The following is an 18,950-nucleotide window of genomic DNA, read 5'->3' as shown; positions in this document are numbered from 1 at the left end:
TGCACTATGGGTGCGTTTACATGAGCTGCTACAGCGATGTAGTGTCGGTGGGCATGAACCAGGATGCTGAACCTACTGCACAGTAACAACATGCTGCTGTGCAGTAGCTCCTTGCTATTGTGTAGTAGGGTCAGAAATGACCTGTGAGCCACTAGGACCGTGTGGTAATAATGGTTACCGTGCAGTACTTTAGCAAGTACTAAACGACTGCGCAGTAACAACTGTGCCGTTGGGGGCACATATAGTTGCGCCCTATGTAACTTATGTGGAAACTTAAAGACATTTTTTTGAAACTATCCTTTTTGTTCACACACTCTAAAGCCAAGAGGGTGTAAATAAGCCCAAGAGGCAGGAACCATATACATCTGAAACACTTACTTTGAAGATAAGGAAGAAGTTAATGATAGTTACAAGGAAATGAAGAAAAAAACTAGTGCAGTGGAGCCCAGATGGGTTACATACTTCACTCTCCAAATTGGCCATCTTTCAGATGCACTAAGAGGATGGGAGGAAAGGAAACTCACCTCTTTTCAGCTGACTTCACACCTACTGACAAGGATGCCATGGCTGTTACAGTTTCTGCTTCTTCATTCTCACACTTTTGTGCCTCAATCAAGGAGTACCCTACCGTGGAGGCATAACGCTGGAGTGAATGCCAATACTTGCCTAAAAAGGGTATAAAAGAACAGCTTGTTAGCCAATGACTGCACTGCACAACCACTATAAAAAGCGAGCATCTCTAGAACTTGGGGGTTTTTAGTATCGTGAAGATTTTACATACATAAAAAGTCTTTGCACCACTGGCCAAAAGTAGCCACCTTCTGAATTTGTTGTACAAATCTTAATGGACTTCAAAATTAATCCCAAGAACTTCTGGAAAAAAAAAATCTCACTCCGTTATGTATACGTATACAATTAACTACAATCATGCCTAATTCAAACCTATTCCTTCCTCTCCAGGCCCTAGAAAGGGCTGACTAGGGAAGACATCCCTCTTCTAGCCATGTGCAGCTAATTTAGCTTGTGCCTGTGTTAACTTTTTATTAATTTTCCCCAGTCCCAGGGCTGTGGAGAGGCCTCTTTTGAATGTGGTTTGAAGGCAAAATCTTGGCTTGTGTGTAAGGGTCCAGAGACTCCAACAAGCCATCCAGACTCTAAGCTTCTTCCCATCTGTTGGCTGGAAAGAACTTCAGGAGGGATCTCCCGTCTATTGTCCCTGGGAGACTCTCCTCACAGGTGAAGCAAATTTTAGCTTTGACAGCTCCAATGGGCTGACTGTACAGTAAAACAGACTGCATGAAGAGGCTTGGTTACTGGCTGAATTCAAGGAATAATCCATGAAAAATGTGTCACCACACAGACCCGGTGTAAGGCAGAGAATACTGCTCACTGCTGCCCAATGCTCTGACCTGGTAACAGACAGAGCAGGAGGGCCAGGCTGCTGCTCTAGTGGCATACCCAGAGGCAGAGAGTGTTTAGGGGCAAAGGAAGGCAAGGGCAAAGCCTAAAAGCCCTTGGGTCAGTCTGAGTTACTTGCATTCAGAGGAAAGATGCTTAAAAGTGCTGGACTGGGGCAGATGCCATGGTCCAAAAAGATGAACAATGCACCTTTCATGTATTATTTAATTTACCACTGCCACTGCTTTTATTTAAATAGCTCACACTACAATGAGGGAAAAATGTTAGCATAGTAATTTTGCAGCCTGTGGTATACTAAGATTGGAATACTGATGGTCCTAAAATCCTTAAAACTACCAATTTAATCATAACAACTGTGGCAGAAATATCTGATCTTGGATTGATCTAATTGGAAAAAAAAATGTTAGCCACCACATGTTAATGATAACCTTCCAAAATGGCTTGCTGTATTAGAAGTTGATTTGTTCTCCATACAACTTGGTTGCTATATCGTACCAATGATCAACAGTCAGCCTGGTAGTTCCCTTGCAGCAGCATAGTTATTAACTACAAATTTGGCTTTTAGCATCTTGCTGTTATGTTAACATATGGTGTCACAGTGGTGCTGTCATATTAAAGAGCTGGATTTTACATAAGTGTTTATCTTGTGTAGCTGTGTAAACAGGCATATCATTAGCAGTGTATTCTGTGTGCTAAATATTGCAGGCAACACTTGCTAGCATGTACGACTTTTACATCAAAAATGGCACAATGCAACACCCTTATAACAAGGCTGTTTCCAGTGAAAAATTGGCAAAATTTTTGTCCCACTGAGATTAGCAGGGGTCTCACATTGAAGCAATGCATCTAACAAAATAAAATCTATTTCAAAATAAAAATAATAGGGAGGCTGAAATAACAAAAGTTGCAGTCAAAACTTGTGTAACCCTGACCTTTTGGGATTTAACAGGGTTTCAGTGCCCAAACACCTTGCGTAGGAGGAGTTCAGGCAGGAAAAAAATAAACCCTGCATTGAATATTTTGCTGAACATGCTCCTTTGTCATTCTAGGTAGACCCTGGATGCAAAATCAGAGCTGAATCACTGCTTTTTCAAAAAACAAATCTATTCCCCTGTCCCAAAGGGTAAAGATAGGAGGTAGATATTAAAAAAGAATTCAGCTGCTTTTGTTGCTTGCTGACCACCTCAGAACCCACGACTATGCGTGGCTTTATAAACCTTGCCTGCACAAAGACCTATAATGTCATCAACATCTCTGGTAAGGCTTTCCCCATATAAAAACCTTCAGACTCCAAATCCAAAACATACTCAAGTGGTTTCGGAACTTAAATCTTGTTTTTAAGTGATCGTGGAGCCTAGGCTTCACTGAAAATTAATAAGATCAACACATCTGTCTCATTAATTTTCAGTTCAATCTAAATTAAATCTTAGGTAACTTTTGAAAGTCCATTGGGGTTTTTTTTGTTTTTAAATATAGCCATTAATCTGTCTAGTCCTTGCTTTGCCATCTGTAAAATGTGGACGGTCATCTCCCTCTCCACTGTGTTTTCTGTATGCAGACTGCAAAGTCTTTGGCACAGGCAGTTTCGACCTTATATATATACACAATGCCTAGCACAGTGGGGTGCTAATACCAGGAGGGAATCTCTTGCTGCTACTGTATTACAAATAAAGAATAGAAGCAAAGTCTCTATCAAGAGTATTTTCAAAGTGCTGCATGCAGAGACAGCAGCATTTTAATTTTTTTCCCCAAAGAATTAAGCAAATCTACAATTTTGGCCATTGTACTCAATGCTGTGCTTCTTTTATTAACACTCATTCTTAATTAGTAGCTGTAACAATTTCCAAATAACCATATGCTGAAAGGATGTATTTAATAGCCATTGAAGGCTGTGCGTAAGCACTGCTGAAACGGCCAACCTCACACACCACAAGAAAAACTCGTCTTCACAAGGATGGCAATTACCTGCCTGTATTTCCTTAACGACTAACCTCAGCATTAGTTCCTCCACCAAGAGTAAGGCCAATCTGCTGCATGAGTATGACTACAACTGGAATTACATCATTTGGATTTACATTTAATTTGGGTTAGGGTGAGAGAAAGGAAGTAGAAACATAAACAAACCGTTTTCTAGTATCCAGCCATAAGCTCAAGCACTAACAGCTGCATCTTGCTATGAGACAGGCAGAAGTGCATCATTCAGAGATCAGAAGACCAGGAGGGACCTCTTGTATAGGACACAGCTAGGATTTCCTTGAATTCATTCCTATTTGAATCACAGCACTGTGGTTCATATTCTATAATCAAGTTGTGGCTGTATACAGTTCACTGCACAGTCACCACCAGCCTAAGTAAGTATACTAGAACTCAGTATGATTTATTTACTACATTTACTAAGATGATACAAGACTCAAAAAGGCAGCCTGTGCACAGATAAGCTAAGCTGATATATACTCACTGTGTATCTCAATAACTTTTTCCATGGACTGCACGGCATTGACATTTGCTCGCTGCTGGAAAACCCTTTCTGGAAGAGGATCAAGCTGAAAAAACAGGAATACCACAGAAACTTAAACTCAGATGACTACATATTCTATATTCGAGGGTTATTTATAGAAGTTGTATGTGCTATAATCGCTTCTAAATCCCCAGTCCGCTCTTTGGACTCCTATCTTCTCAAATTTAACAATCCGAACATGCAGAATTTTTAAACAGTCCACTAATTACAGTGTTTTATTTGTATACATATGCACATTTCTCCCCCCCATATTTCTCTATGCACGCACACGTGTGCGCGCGCACACACACACACACCCTTCCCCAGGATGCTTCCCTCTTGCTTAAGAATTGGTTTAAGACACTACCTTAGTCCAGGCATCTGTTGGACATGGAACGTGAATACCTGAACTTGAATACCTCCTAAGAGTCACAGCACAAGGGCTCTGTCTAAGTAACTGTGTAGAACAATGGCCCAATTTTTAAAGACGTTAGGGTGTCCCACCAGAGTGGGTACCTGGCTTTTGAAGCTCTTAAGCCAGGGGCAGGAATTATTTTGGGCAGAAGGCCGCTTACTGAGTTTTGGCAAGCCATCAAGGGCCGCATGACAGGCAGCCCAGGACAGATAAATATTAATTTTCTAAATTTTTCAGAGGCCCCGTAGGCTGGATAGAATGGCCTGGCAGGCCACATCCAGCTCCCGGGCCGCGTTTTGCCCACCCCGGTCTTAAGCGTAGTTACTCTCCTTTGTTGGAACTTGATAGGTAACCTATTCAATTCCCCCTTTCCCTTTTCACTTGCTGATAAATACATCTTTATCTGCAGACCACTGTAGTTCAGAGATATTCAATAGGAACTGAAAATGCTAATAACGGTTGCTGCTTTTAAAAGGCCTGGATACAAAGTACTTCTTGGACTTACTTCCATGTGAAATTTCAAGTACTAAAAACAAAGCTATACACAAACCCTGTGATGCCACACGTACATTTTTGCTTTTCAAAGACAGTAACTTTGCAACTCTGAATTTCTAATCCAGTGGGTTTATTTGCTTTCATTTTTGCAGAATGTTAGACCTCTACTATAAGAGTAGATGGTATAATTTTGATTAGGACAAATAACACTTTTCATCCATCACAACCTAAATCTTGTCTTAATCCTACCGTAAATACACAACCTTAAATACAAAGCCACAGGTGGCACCTATATAATAAAATTCTTACCAGCTGCTGGGTCAATCTATGCAGGGGAGATGGGCATTCAATTGCTACTCTGTGAAAATTATACTTAATTTACTAAGAACAGATAATAATTAGGTTTTAAACTTTATTTTCTGTGATGCTGATTTCTTTCCCCTAACAAGAGATACTATGAGAACAGGTTATGAGCACTGAAACTGCAAATGGAAATACGATACTGTATTTATTCAAATACAAGATGCGTCCCCCTCTCCCCCAGTCAGCATGGGGAAAAAAGCCCCTCATATATTTGCATACAAGGAGACCTCATACACTATAATTAAACTGCTGCCAAAAGCAGCATGTACCTGAAATTGATTAAATGCAGCCAATACTGAGTATGACTATAAAACACATTTTTTAAAAATTTATTTCCAGCTCCAAATTAGTTCCAAATTAAGTTCCAAATTTTGACTGAGCAGAGCTCAATTGTTCGAGTCTGTGTGGTGCTACCACCTGTAAGTATTCTACCTCCCAGACTCTTCAGCCTGGGGCTTCAGATACTCCCAAATCCATAGCAGGCATCCTATGTGCATGGCCCAAGCCTGAAGGCCTTGGAGTTCAGATGCCCCCAAAAGGCTGAAGGAGCAAGCTACAGGGAAAGCCCAAGAGCAATCCTCCATGGCCATAAATTGTATAGCCGAGATCCTCCCATTGGACGCATTTGTAGACTCTTGCAGGGGTTAGCCTGCAATGCAAGGGAGAAGTGGACAGGTCTTCACTCTCTATATACACTGAATCATTCAAGGCCAAGAAGATCACCATATCTCTTCCGCCAGGGAGAAACACCTGATCCATAGTGGGCAAACATACTGATGGGAAGAAGGTGCGAGAGTGTGTACTAAAATACCAGGCTGGCAAAAGTAGGGCTAGAGCCAGCCCTGACACCTTCCCCTTGGTGCTACATTTGATCTCAGCCAAAAAGGTTGCGATGCCAATGGGAACGTACTACAAGGATGGGTTAGTGCAGCCCATCTGAATAAAATACATGGTGCTGCCCATTGCACTCAGTTCCCCTCAACACTGACTCTTTTAAAAGTCATGGTGAGCCACTACACTAAATACATTTCATCTTCCTCTTCACTTCCACAGCTGAATTGTGCCTTTCTTTCCCATATCTAATGATTCCTGCTTCTTCACCAGTATTAAATGTCTGCCACACATGACCAAACAGGGCCCTACACAGTTTACCTAGAAGCCCTTTGTTGCCCCCTTTCTCAGCCTGTTGCACAGGATTAATTTGACCCCACCTTCTACGAGGTGGGGCTTGATTAGGTTGCTCTGTGCCTCATCTACATATACATTTTTGGAGGATATCACAAGGTCAGGGTCCCAAGCGGGGCCATGGCTCCACAACCATGCCTTCCTAAGGGGCCTTCCTGTCTCGCCTGCCATACCTCGATGGAAATATAATAATAAATAGGGAGGCTGGCCTGGTCTTCCTATAATGACCACCTGGATTGTAGTCATGGACTTGTGGGCCAATTGCATGGATCCATACTTCCCCATCACCATGTCCCATGCCTCACAGATGGCATCCTTACAGATGTTCAACCAATTGGTAACACAGCCCCTCACTGGGCCTTCCAACCCTGTGGCCTCTCAGCCCCATTCTGGTAGCCAAACCCCTTGGGGGTCTCTCCTCTGACACCCCAGACCCCTCGGTCTCACCCAACCATTTTTTTGGCTACTAGGCCCCTCGGTCTTTCCCAACCCTTCTCTGGGTTGTCAGCTCTTCTCTGGTCCCTTGTCCCTCAGACTTGTCTGGCCCTGTACTCTATTCCCATCCCAGCACTAAGCTGCTGGACCCCTCTGGTCTCACCCTACTTGCTGGGCCTCACTATAGGCCTCAGGTCCCTCACTGGGCCTCACAACTCCAGGCCTTGGATCTCTTTGATCCTACCTTCTATTCCCTGGCCCCTAACTGGGCTGCTGAACTCACATGATCCTGGTCTTCCCTGGCCCCTCACTGGGCCTCTGGACCCTCGTGGTCCACATGGTTTTCCCTGCTGTGTGCTTTTCTGTAGGGGTGTGCTCCCCTAGCCTTCACCCTTCACAGGATCACTCACAAGGCAGTGGGAGCTGAGGCTTTCTGGTGCCCCATCTTTGCCTTTCCTTGGAGTGGCCCATGTATGGCATTTCATGGAAACTACCCTGCCACAGGTAGCCCCACTATGCTAACCAGCCCCAGTAGGGTGCAGTTTCAGGTCTTACACAGGACTGGTCTTCAGGCCTACCAGATCTTGCTTACACTCTGGGCTTGCCCTAGATGGCCTATGTCCCTCCTGGGCTGCTAACCACCGGGAGCCCTCCTGACCTCTCAACAGGCCCACCAACTCACAGCCCTTCCCAGGGCTTGCCTGATCTCTCACTAGGCCCCTGTGCACTCCCCCCGTCCCCCTTTGGGCTTGTCTGGACTCTCAATAAGGCCCAGGCATTCAGACCTTCTCTCAGGGCTCTCCCCTTAGTTCCTACTGAAACCTCTGGATGTCATTCTCCTTGCTGGTTCCTACACCAGCTCCCAAGATGTTACTGCCCACCCTGATCTAAGGATCTGGGCTTATACCTTGTTTACGCTCAGCCCTCCTCCAACCAAGAGACTCCCTCACAATCAGGTGCCTTCCTCTGATTGTTGACTCTGCAATTATCCCTGACCCCCACCTGCCAGTGGCTCAGCAGGTTGCCTGACCTCTTAGTGTGGCAGGAAATCAAGTGCTCTGCCACAGAGGGTCTCAGGACTCATGGCAAGAATGCTTGGTTTCAGTCATGAGTGGGGTGATAATTAACACATACATCTCTTGGTGGTGGTGGAGGGAAGAGGGGTATATCTGGACTCTCCACACATACTAAGCAGTGCTGAGCCATGAGGTCACCATGGCTTGAAATACTGTTGATTGTGCTGGGGCCCAATGAACTATATAGTAAATCATAAGCCTTCTGGCTTTGAACTACAGTAAATGCTGTGTTAACTGGCATTTTACCAACCGGAATACTCTATTAACCAGAATTTTCAATATCCCCCAATACAAATCCTCACTTAAGCAACCAGAATCTTTGCCCAGTCTATCTGGCATGCACATGGCGCATCAAGTATTTGCACTACAAGTGTGGCACTGTCTTCCATATAACTCTCAGATAACCATTATTTTTAGATAACTGGCATCCCCGTTACCCCACTCATGCCAGATAACAAAGCTTTTACTGTAATATCATGCATATACAAATGTTACTTAAAAGCATGTTTATGGAATACCTGTGCTAAAACTTGCAGCAGTTTAAAAAAAAAAAGATAAAATTAATAAATTCTGTATGAACTAAGTCCATGGGTACCTGCAATAACTTACTTATATGCAAATTATTCCAAGTATGTTTATTTCAAGGTCAGAATTTACAAATTTGCTCCTCACTTCCATGTGCTCAAGGAGAGCAGGGTCTCACAGTACGTAGAGGAGGGGCTACAGAGGGAAGAATTTAGGAGGCAGAGGGCAAGGGTGTTACCTGACCTCCAGATTTATTTTCCCTGCTGTAGCAGTGGGAAGGGGGCAAAATTAAGGCAAACCTCCAATAATTAGATTGTATACCTAGAAAATTTAACAAATTTATAAATTTTTCATATGAAGAACCTAATAACTGGGGGGAGGGATCATCTTATATTCCAGTACATACAGTACATGCCTTTTAAAAAGCGTTTCTATTTTAATTTACATGATGTGCACATGAGAATGCCATTTTATGCCCAGATGCATTTTAAATGCAGATGTAACTTGTCTTTTTGGCAATACCTTACATTTTGTTCTCTTCCAAACCTACCTCTCACAACCTGATCAATAAGAGACTTGCTCATTACTGATGGTCTTAGACAAGGAAACACTGTCCTCTAAACAAAAACGGGAATATTTAGCAATGAGAACAACTCAAAAGGTTCTTCTAAAGCACTGTCTATACTTGGAGGGTTTACCTAGAAGAATTATACCTGTATTAGGACAACAGCAACCCCCACAAGCATAGATGGAGTTAAGCAGTGTGAAAATACAGCTTATGATCGTCTCCAGTTAGCACAAGCTGCATTTGTGGCAATGGGCATACTAGGAGTGCTTTGCTAGTACAGGAGTACTGTACAACAGTCCTGGAAAAGAGCTCTTAGTGCAGATACAGCTTATACTGGAAAATGTGTGCTTTTACTGCAATAGCTTACTCCATCCAGCCTTGGTGTAATGCTCTCTGCTCTAGGGGCTTCTGCCAGCACAGCAGTATCAGTTTAACAGTCTAAACACAATGTTTCTAGTATATAATTACATATCACCTAGTGCTTTTACTGGCTTAGCTGTGGTGTTTGAAAAAAAATAATTGCACTTCTAACTGACACAGCAATGCAGGCAAAAGCCTAACTGAGAACAGTGATGGTTTGAACCAAACATGATATAGCTCCAACAAGTGCAAGCAAAGAGTTCCCTTTGTTCTGTTCTGCAGGGGAGCGTAGCCATCTTACTGGCAGGGTAGGGACACTGCAAATACTACAAGGGAGTCAAAGTTTTACTTTGGTGCTTTAGTGAATACCACACCTCCATTTAACAGAGTATGTGCTGCCGCTTGCTCTTACAAAGTGACAGGGTCTTGAGAATGCCCTAGAAACAAAGAGTACTCCCCCACGTTATTTCACACTGATTATACAGACACTCTGTGGTGCTCAGGGGTGGGAGAAAAGTAGGACTGAAGACAGAAATCCTCTAAACTCTTCCTTGATTACATTTCCTTCTGGTTTCCTGGCATACATTTTCCTCGTGTCAGATAAAAAGGTCCAAACTGTTCACTGTAAAGGAATTCCAAACTTTTCAAAATGAGAAGCACACCCTGACTATGGCAACACTGGAAAAGCAATATTATTTCGCTCTAGCATCATACAAGATTAAATGTAGAGAGAGGGGGAGCACATGTAGGGCAAGAAAAGCAACAGGCTTTTAGTAAGTCTTAGAAGTTTCCATTTAATTAACTCTACTGGGCCAAAAAACCCTAGATCTTACTGCAGTATACTTCTATTTACAGCAAAGGTTCCTAAAATCTAGCTGTGCCATAACAGCACAATTTAAAACTCTGCCCATATCCAATTCTAATCCTGTGGCCTTCATCCAATAAAAAAAAGAAAAAAGAAAATTAAACTCTTCAAAGTGATACCCACTTTCCTGATTTTCACATTATTAGTTTGGGATTTGGGAGTCACAAGGAACTAGACTGAGCCTATTTTAGCAACAGAATGCAAGAAAACCACCTCTTCTTCCAGCATGCCCAAATCGAGAACAAACGGACTTCTGTCAAACTATTTGTTTAGCAAAAGGGTCTGGGCAGGAAGTGAAAGATACAGCCACTAACACAAATGTCATCTTGTCCAAACAGCCCTGGCCACTGCCAGCAACAGCAGCATCAGGACCTTTTATTTTGTATGCACAGAGGCAATCTTGTGGGGTTTTTGGTTTATACTTCATACTGTGTTAGTCTATTCAGGATGAGAAAAAATATCTTCCAAAAAGCTAGAACGTTTCTTCTTTAGTAAAGTCATTTAGGCTATTATCATTAAATCCATCGTTCTCACATTGCTGCCTGCTGGACTGAAAACCTATGCTCAAATAAAACATGCTGGCTGTGTCCACATGGGCGCAGACATTTGTTTCCCCAGGGACAAGTAGCGACAGCGCACCTTGTACCAATGTTACTTATCCCTGAGGAATGCTCATGCCATGCATGCTCTGGCGTGTGGCACTCCTGGTGGGCTAGGGGAGGCAGCAGCCTTACCTGGGGTCCTGGGAGACTGGAGGAATTGCAGCTGTGGTGCTCCTGCAGCTGGAAGCCTGGCCAGCAGCTGGAGCATGGCTCCACCAGGCTAGGCTCTGGCTTTGGGTGGTGTGCATTGCTGCCACATGTATCAGCCCGCTTTTTTTGGCATGGTTTTTTTTTTTTGTTTTTTTTTTTTAACCCCAGGATCTCCCAGGGTCAAAAAATCCCCTTGGGTTGCAAGGTTGTAGTGTGGGAAATGTCTGCATGTGTGGTGCCAGGTGGGTTTGCAGTACCACATACCACACCTCCGTGCTCATCTGGATGTGGCCCTTGTGATTATTTTGAGAGCTTTCTTAGGGACCCATGTGGCCTGCTGAGCATACAAGGAGTGGGGGGGATATGTGCAGTGGGGCTGTGGGCGAGCTGCCTGTTACCTCCAGGATATCCTTCGGGTATCTGGCAATTCTGAGTGCAATACTGGGCCCTTTTCTGCCCCCTTGAAGGAAATATTAAAAACATTTTAATGTGGTCAGCCACAATTCTGCAAAGGAGCAATCGGGGGAAGGAACAGGAGTCAGTTCTACAGCATACTAACAGACCAGTATTTTACTTTTGGAAAGGGACTTAAATCCCTTTCCAGACTTGAAGTCATGTTATAGAGGGAAAAGAGTTCCCTTCTCTTTTTAACCCCAGACCTTTTCCTTATATTAGTATTTAACATTTATATTGTTTTAGCATAAGACTTCAGTTCAGTGCAGAACAATTCACTGCTCTACTCAAATGAGAACTAGCACAGCAGGGATGGCTGCTTGTTATGACTAGGTTGCACTGACGGAACAGATATGGGCAGCTCACACAGCCAGTGCCATAATATATCATTTGGATTTAATTTATATGAGATCAAATTGCCCCCAACAACTAATTAAACTCACATGCCAAGTTTTCCAAACCTGACTGCTGTGTTGTAAGGCCATAGTAGGAAACGTTGTAGTGGTCTGATTTTCAGAAAGGGCTGAGAACTCAGCTACTGAAAATCAGATCCCTTTAATATGTCTTAGGTCAGGCACTGAAACATGGAAGTCACAACTGGTAGTCACATTTGACAGCCTTTTACCATAGTCAGTATGATGTTTACTGTCTAGCAATATAGCAGCTGCACAGTTAAATCATATCAGTAAAATTTATCCACAACCCAGAGCCATACTCAACAGTTCAAGCAAAGAGATGGCTTGTCATTAACTGGCTGCTCTTTTGGAAGCTGTTTTTCTGACAAACTGGCTGAATGGTAGTTGCAGGAGTACTGGAATTCACTTCAACCCAATAATAATAATAATTAGAAAACATAATTTTAAAAATCTGCATTTTAAAATGTTACAGACTGAAACAACCTGTATTTGGTCCCATCTTATGCTATGACTGTTTTTGGCTCAGGCAGAAACCATTCCACTACATCTAATCTGGACAAAACTGATCTGAGCTCTTTATTAATGCCCTTCAACTTATCTCGGTGTACAGCACACTTAGCATTGAAAAGGTGGTGCTCGGCTCTGAACTGTAGGTTATTTGACAGACTACTCATCTCTGCACCGTGGTATTCTTCATAATGTAATGGCTGCAAGCTGTGGAATTATCCCCCATGAAGCACAGCAGTTGGAAAGCATCTTTCTGCATTATGAAGAGGATTAAGGCAACTACTTGTTGCCAGTCTCTTTGCTTGGCAGATTTAAAGCCTACTATTTCAAAGATATGGCCATCAATTCTGTGCACATGCCCGTGTGATGGCAAGTAATGTCACACTGCTTACTGACAGCCTTCTGATTTTAGAAAGCTGTCTTTAGTCAGGGCCCCTATTAATGGAGCACCACTTAAAAGAGTAGGTGACAGGCTCCTTCCTGCTGCTCCAGCAGCACCATGGCAAGTTCTGTTCTTGTCTGATTAATTTCCTCACACAACCCACCCCTAGCCTTCACAATGTATCCATCCCTTTTTGAACATGCTCTAACTGAGCATCTTTTCTCAAAGCTAGTCTCTGCCTTCCTCCTCTCCTGCCCAGCTGTGCTACAGCTGGGTTGTTTTCTTCTTACCCCCATTTTTCTCTACCACCCAACCAGGCTAGAACATGGCTTGGGAGGGGGGAAGGGGTGCCTGCATCAATTCCCCTCTGGTGCACATGGGCAAGAGGATTATTGTTGTGTTACTGTATAAAGGATCATATTGATGCATCTAGGATGAACACAAGGGAATCAAGCTCAGCTGAATGTGTCCTGCCACTTGAACAGAAAATAATATTCCTATAACACTGCACAATACCATCACCATACATTCACCTCTAGCAATGATTAGGGAGAGTGGGTGCAAAGTACCTTGCTATGACATGCTGAGCTGCACATCTCCTAGTAATAGACTTTGTACACCAAGAAGTGACTGCAAGGAAAAACAATGCAGGAAATTACTTTGTCCACATTGCTTTCTTCTCCCACTATGAACAGCTGTGGCCTTGTTAGGAGATGTCCCACAGGACAAAGTTGGGCTTCAGTCCATTTCTTATCCTTTGTGCAGATCTCTATCCCAGGTCACAAGGTTGGTTAGTTCCTTTCCTCCTTTTCCTCTCCATTCTTTAAAAAGCAGGGGTGTCAGAGATTTGGCTCATGAAGCCCCATCATTTGGCTCCCTGTGCTGCCCTTCTTCTCAAATGTGGCATGTGCCAGAACAGTCCCAAGCTGCATGTGGGGCTTGCCCCAGCCAGTGCGGGATCTATACTGCTCATGCTGCCCCCCAGTCCATATGGGCAGAGGCTGTGGAGGTCCCTGGAAAAACCATACAACAGGCCCCCAAGGAATCCACTTCTAAGCACTTAGAGGAGAAGAAAGTGATAACGGCCGTAAGTTGACAGAGAGCAGATTCAGGCTAGGTATCAGGATGCACTACTTTACAGTCAGCTAGGATCTGGAACCAACTTGCAAGGGAAGTGGTGCTTGCTTCTACCCTGGGGGTCTTCAAAAGGAGGCTGGATAATCACCTAGCTGAGGTTGTATGCCCCCAGTACTCTTTCCTGCCATAGCAGGGGGTCAGACTTGATGATCTGCTCAGGTCCCTTCTGACCCTATCAACTATGAAACTATGAGAAACAGTCAGCACGGATTCACCAAGGGCAAGTAATGCCTGACCAACCTGATTGCCAGATTCTATGATAAGATAAACTGCTCTGTGGATGTGGGAAGAGTAGCAGATGTGATGTATCTTGACTTTAGCAAGACTTTTGATATGGTCTCCCACAACATTCTTGCAAGCAAGCTACGGAAGTGCAGGTTGAATGAATGGACTATGAGGTGGATAGAAAACTGTCTTGATTGTTGGGCTAAAAGGATAGTAATCAAAGGCTCAAAGTCTAGTTGGCAGTGCTCCAAGGGTCTGTGTTTGGGCCTAATTTTGTTCATTAACTTTATCAACGATCTGGAAGATGGGATGGAGGCAGGTTTACAGATGACACCAAGGTGGTGGGAGTAGTAGATACGCTGGAGGGTAGAGCTAGGATTCAGACAGTCCTCAATAAATTGGAGGACTGGACCAAAAAAAAAAAAAAATCTCATGAGGTTCAAAAAGGACAAGTGAAAAGTCCTGCACTTAGGACAGAGCAATCCCATGCACCAGTACAGGCTGGTGGGCTGACTGGCTGAGCAACTGGTCTGCAGAAAAGGACGTGGGGGTTACAGTCGACAATAAGTTGAATATGAGGCAACAGTGTGCCCTTGATGCGAAGAAGGCTAATAGCATACTGCGCTACATTAGTAGGAGAGCTGCCAGCACATTGAAAGAAGTGATTATTCCCCTTTATTTGGGCCTGGTGAGGTCACATATGGAGACTTGTGTCCAGTTTTGGGCCCCCCTTACAGAAAGGATGTAGGCAAATTGGAGACAGTACAGCGGAGGGCAACAAAAATGAGTAGGGGACTGGGGTACATGACATCTGAGAAGAGGCTGAGGGAACGGGGCATATTTAGCTTGGAGAAAAGAGGACTGAGGGGGGATTTAATAGCAGCCTTCAACTACCTGAAGCGTACTTCCAAAAAGGATGGGGCTAGACTGGTCTCAGTGGTGGCAGATGACAGAACGAAGAGCAACAGTTTCAAGTTGCAGGAAGGGAATTTTAGGTTGGATATTAAGAAAAACTCTTACAAAGAGGGTAGTAAAACCCTGGAACAGGTTACCCAGAGAGGTGGTAGAATCTCCGTCCTTGGAGGTTTTTAAGACCCAGCTAGACAAAGCCTTGGGTGGGATGATGTAGTTGGGGACTGTCCTGCTTTGAGCAGGGAGTTGGACTAGAAAACCTCCTGAGGTCCCTTCCAACCCTAATTTTCTATGATTCTATGAATGTGGGTCTCATCTGGCCAACTGACTGGCCACGTGCTACTCATCCAGCCTAAGTCTGACACCCCTGCTTTAATGTGTAATATTTGTACTGCATGTCTGGAGCCTGGCATAATCCAGCTACTAATGGCATTGCTGATTCTTGGTTTCAACAAGAGGTTTGGACAGCTGGTTGACATTGTGGCCAGAGCCCACAGAAATGAAAGACAAATATATACCTGCAGTATTTGAGAGGTCTGTTACCATGAGCACTTTTGGTAATATCAGGCCAGCTCTGACCATTTTATTGTTTCATTGTAGGATACACTGGGAGCTCCTGGATATCTGGCCCAGTGCTCCTCACTGTGTGGAGCAATCTGTAGCTAAGCTTAAGAAATCTGACCTCATTAACTCACTCCCTGTGTCATACCTGGCTGGCTACTAAGAGCCATCTGCTCAGATGCACACTGGGCATTTATGGTGTGAAGGTAACAGGGTTAGGTGCCAAGCTCCCAAGAGGATGACTGCCACTATCTTACTGCAAAGTATTATAGCACTTCTGTCCTAGCCAACCAGCTTAGGGACAGAGGCTCCTTTCTCTTGAGCAGCAAAGCTTGGGCTACGCCTCAGCCTGGCACTCTCCTCAGGGATGACCTCTCCTTTATGCCCAAGGGCTCTGGCCTATAACACTTATTTCGAAATGAACCAACTGGATGCTGGTTCTCCTATGGCAAGTGTTTAGGGACTTTCCATGCAGTGGCCATTTCAGGGTGTTTCCCAAAGCACCTACAGACCATACTTCTGTCTCTGTGATGCCTCCCCTTCCACTCCCTTCTGCGTTATCAGTATTCATTCTTCCTCAGATTAGTAGTAAACACAGTAGACTAATTGTGAGCAGGATAACTCAGTTTGCTTTCATTCCAGACAGGTATCAATACATCTCCTACTGCAGCCAGGGTCCCTGATCATAACGTTGGAAACATTTTCAAGATTGCATCTTGGAGGACATGGCTGCTTTTCTACCAGCTGGGTCCAATTAGCTAGCTTGGCCTCCCTCCCACCTCCACTTCTATATGCTTATCAGCTATCATAGCACCATTTTTCTGTATCCTGCCTGGGACTCTATGCTTACATTTTCTATTAGCTTTGGAAAGAGAGCTTTATCAGGCCACAGACACAGTTTGGATGTTAAATTTTGGCTTTACTCACTGAGTATAAGTGAGCACCAGTCCCAAGTTGGCTTTTTAAGGTTAGAAACCAGTTTTAAAAGGAAAGGTTGCCACTGTACACACAGCAAGCTCCAGTGATGACACATCCACCATTTAATTGCAAAAAAGTCTCCAATTATTGTTTCTGTGAAAGCAGCACGAGACTCTATTCAAACACAGTCACGCATTTGTCTTAGAGAGGGACCAGCACACTGGGAGACTGTCTAGGAAGGGAGCATTTTGAGAAAAGATGCTGAGGCATGAGGCCGTCACTGATGACAGTCCTAGCCTCAAATGGAAACTCACTTACAATTAAGTGTGCTGAACACCCTGCAGCTCAACTACAGCCTGATAGGATGGTATGCGGCAGCATATTCTGGCTAGATCAGCCTTCTGGGTGAAGGTTAAATTCAAGGGGGGTGATGGTGGTTTAGTTTCCTTGGGACTGTGGGGAACGGGGGAGTGGCTGGTATTGCAGAAACCACACAACACCCAGTGCAGTATCTGATGTTTTCCAGATGCAGCAGCTTGCTAGCATCTAAGTCACAGAGAAAGGCAAGAAGGCCTGGGCCTTAAAATTAGGCAGCCTGGTAGCTGACCTTGGGTAGTTAAGGATGTTTGGTGTGTGAGTTCTGAAAGCAGGGGGATGCTAGATGGCTGTGTTGTGCTGCCTCCCTTGCTTTCTGCTAATAATATTTAGATGCCACCTTAAGACACTTATAAAGGGAGTAGTGGCTTGTTAAATGCAGTTTTCATAAACAGGGCAGGTCCTTAGTATATCCTGCCTTCTGCAATCTTTATTCTTTCAACTGGAGTCACATTATTTGGATTGGTTTTAAACAAATAAAAAAACTGTAATTAAAGAAACGTATTTTAAAAACAAAGTTCAGACACTGCTAAATCATTTTACATAAATACTCTGGTACGTAAAAAGCTCACAATGAAAGCTATATTTTCATTTCCCTGACACTTGGGAGCAACCCCAAGCTCTACACTTTGGAACCACATGGACATTTTTTTAAAATTAAAATTCTAATCCCAGTTGGTGAATATGGACACTTGTGGGGCCTACATTTTTTTCTCATTTCCTACTGTTTCACCATATAATTTTGCCATATCTCTTAAGTTAGCAAATTTCCCCTGCAGCCTGCTTCTGTCCACAGCTGGCTGTCCATGTGCGTGCATGCAAAATTGTCTAACACACTGTATATCAAACTTCATCAAAGGGCCCGCAGGACAGAGTCCTCCAACTTCTTTGCATTAAAAAGATTTTATAAAAAGACTTTGATAATATTAGTGCTTCCTGCTTTTTGATGTGCACGAGTAAAAGACCACTGTCGTGCTATCTGTACAGGCTTATAACCTACTTACCAAAACCAAGAACAGGTCTAACCTTAAAAGCTTTTAAGTTCCTCACTATTTTTCTGATTATCAAGAGAAAAAAGGTTCTATATTAAATTATACCAATCTATAAACTTATGAGCAAATATGTGCTTTGTTAAGTGGAAATGATCACTCGTTAGTTTTATAGATAAAATAAAATATTTGGAGTATTTAAACCCCCCCACAAAAGGTGGGGGTTGCCACTACGAGATGATTCTAAACAAGGTTACCACTAAGGAAAAGACTAACACTTATAATTTGTTGGTTGTTTTCTTACCCTCTCCCCTTCCAAGCTTTAATATTTGTCCTGAAAATGCTAGAGCAGTGATTCTCAATCAGGGTGGCTTGAGATCCTTTCAAAGGTGCCCTTGGGTGCCAGTCAACATTAGCACTGTTAGGTGTGTAAACATGACTCACAGAATAAACTCAGCAATTTCAAATAGGAATTCAGAGTGTTAAAATCTTCTGACCTACTGTGGTTTTTCTCAGTTCACTGCAACAGAAAAACTGCTCTATTATTTTTCTGTAGTTAAAAAACAAGAGTAAACTTACAACTGGCATTTTCTGAGGAGTCCCTTGAGCCTAATGGAGGATACCTTGAGCATAAAAAGGTTGAGAATCACTGGCTACGTCTACACAAGGGACAGACTGCACAATTATTACTACAATCATTTAGTACTTGTATAAGCAAGCATTAAATTGGCGTTACTGTGCAGTACCATCCCTATATGTTTTTCAGATGCTACTGTGCAGTAGCAATGAGCTACTGTGCAGTAGTTTGTTACTACTGTGCAGTAGTGGTACATCACGGTTAGTGCCTGCCAACACTACTGCACAGTAGCAACAAACTACTGTGGACGCACACACTAGGTAAGAGACTCAAAAAGCAGGCCTCATCAAAATTTTGGATAGACTGAAGAAAATCACCTCCATTGATAAGGATCTCATGAGTTTATAGTATAAGAGGCACAGACTGCAAATGAGATGACATTGCTAAATCTGACTGGAGGCTAGCACAGTTGGTTTCCCTAGTTACCATGCATCTCTAGAGGGAAAGAGTTCCGGATTCAGAGGAGGCTAAATGTGGTCAGCA

General features: G+C 43.5%; 1 protein-coding gene across 7 annotated transcripts in view; it reads right to left on the bottom strand.

The window, feature by feature from the left end:
• HDAC4 (histone deacetylase 4) overlaps positions 1-18,950 on the bottom strand; it is a 407,925-nt gene that overhangs the window by 5,518 nt on the left and 383,457 nt on the right. For all 7 annotated transcript variants that reach the window (XM_019553979.1, XM_019553983.1, XM_019553981.1 and 4 more), the window contains 2 exons: positions 3,878-3,962; positions 525-666 (listed from right to left, as the gene is read on the bottom strand). In XM_019553979.1, coding sequence (XP_019409524.1) covers positions 525-666; positions 3,878-3,962 — 227 coding nt within the window. The remainder of the gene's footprint in view (positions 1-524; positions 667-3,877; positions 3,963-18,950) is intronic.

This window comes from Crocodylus porosus, unplaced genomic scaffold, assembly GCF_001723895.1.
Source record: "Crocodylus porosus isolate Cpor-Errol unplaced genomic scaffold, CroPor_comp1, whole genome shotgun sequence".
Taxonomy (NCBI): Eukaryota; Metazoa; Chordata; order Crocodylia; family Crocodylidae; genus Crocodylus; species Crocodylus porosus.
Note: the sequence above shows the minus strand (reverse complement) of the source record. Positions and strands in the feature narration are given on the sequence as shown.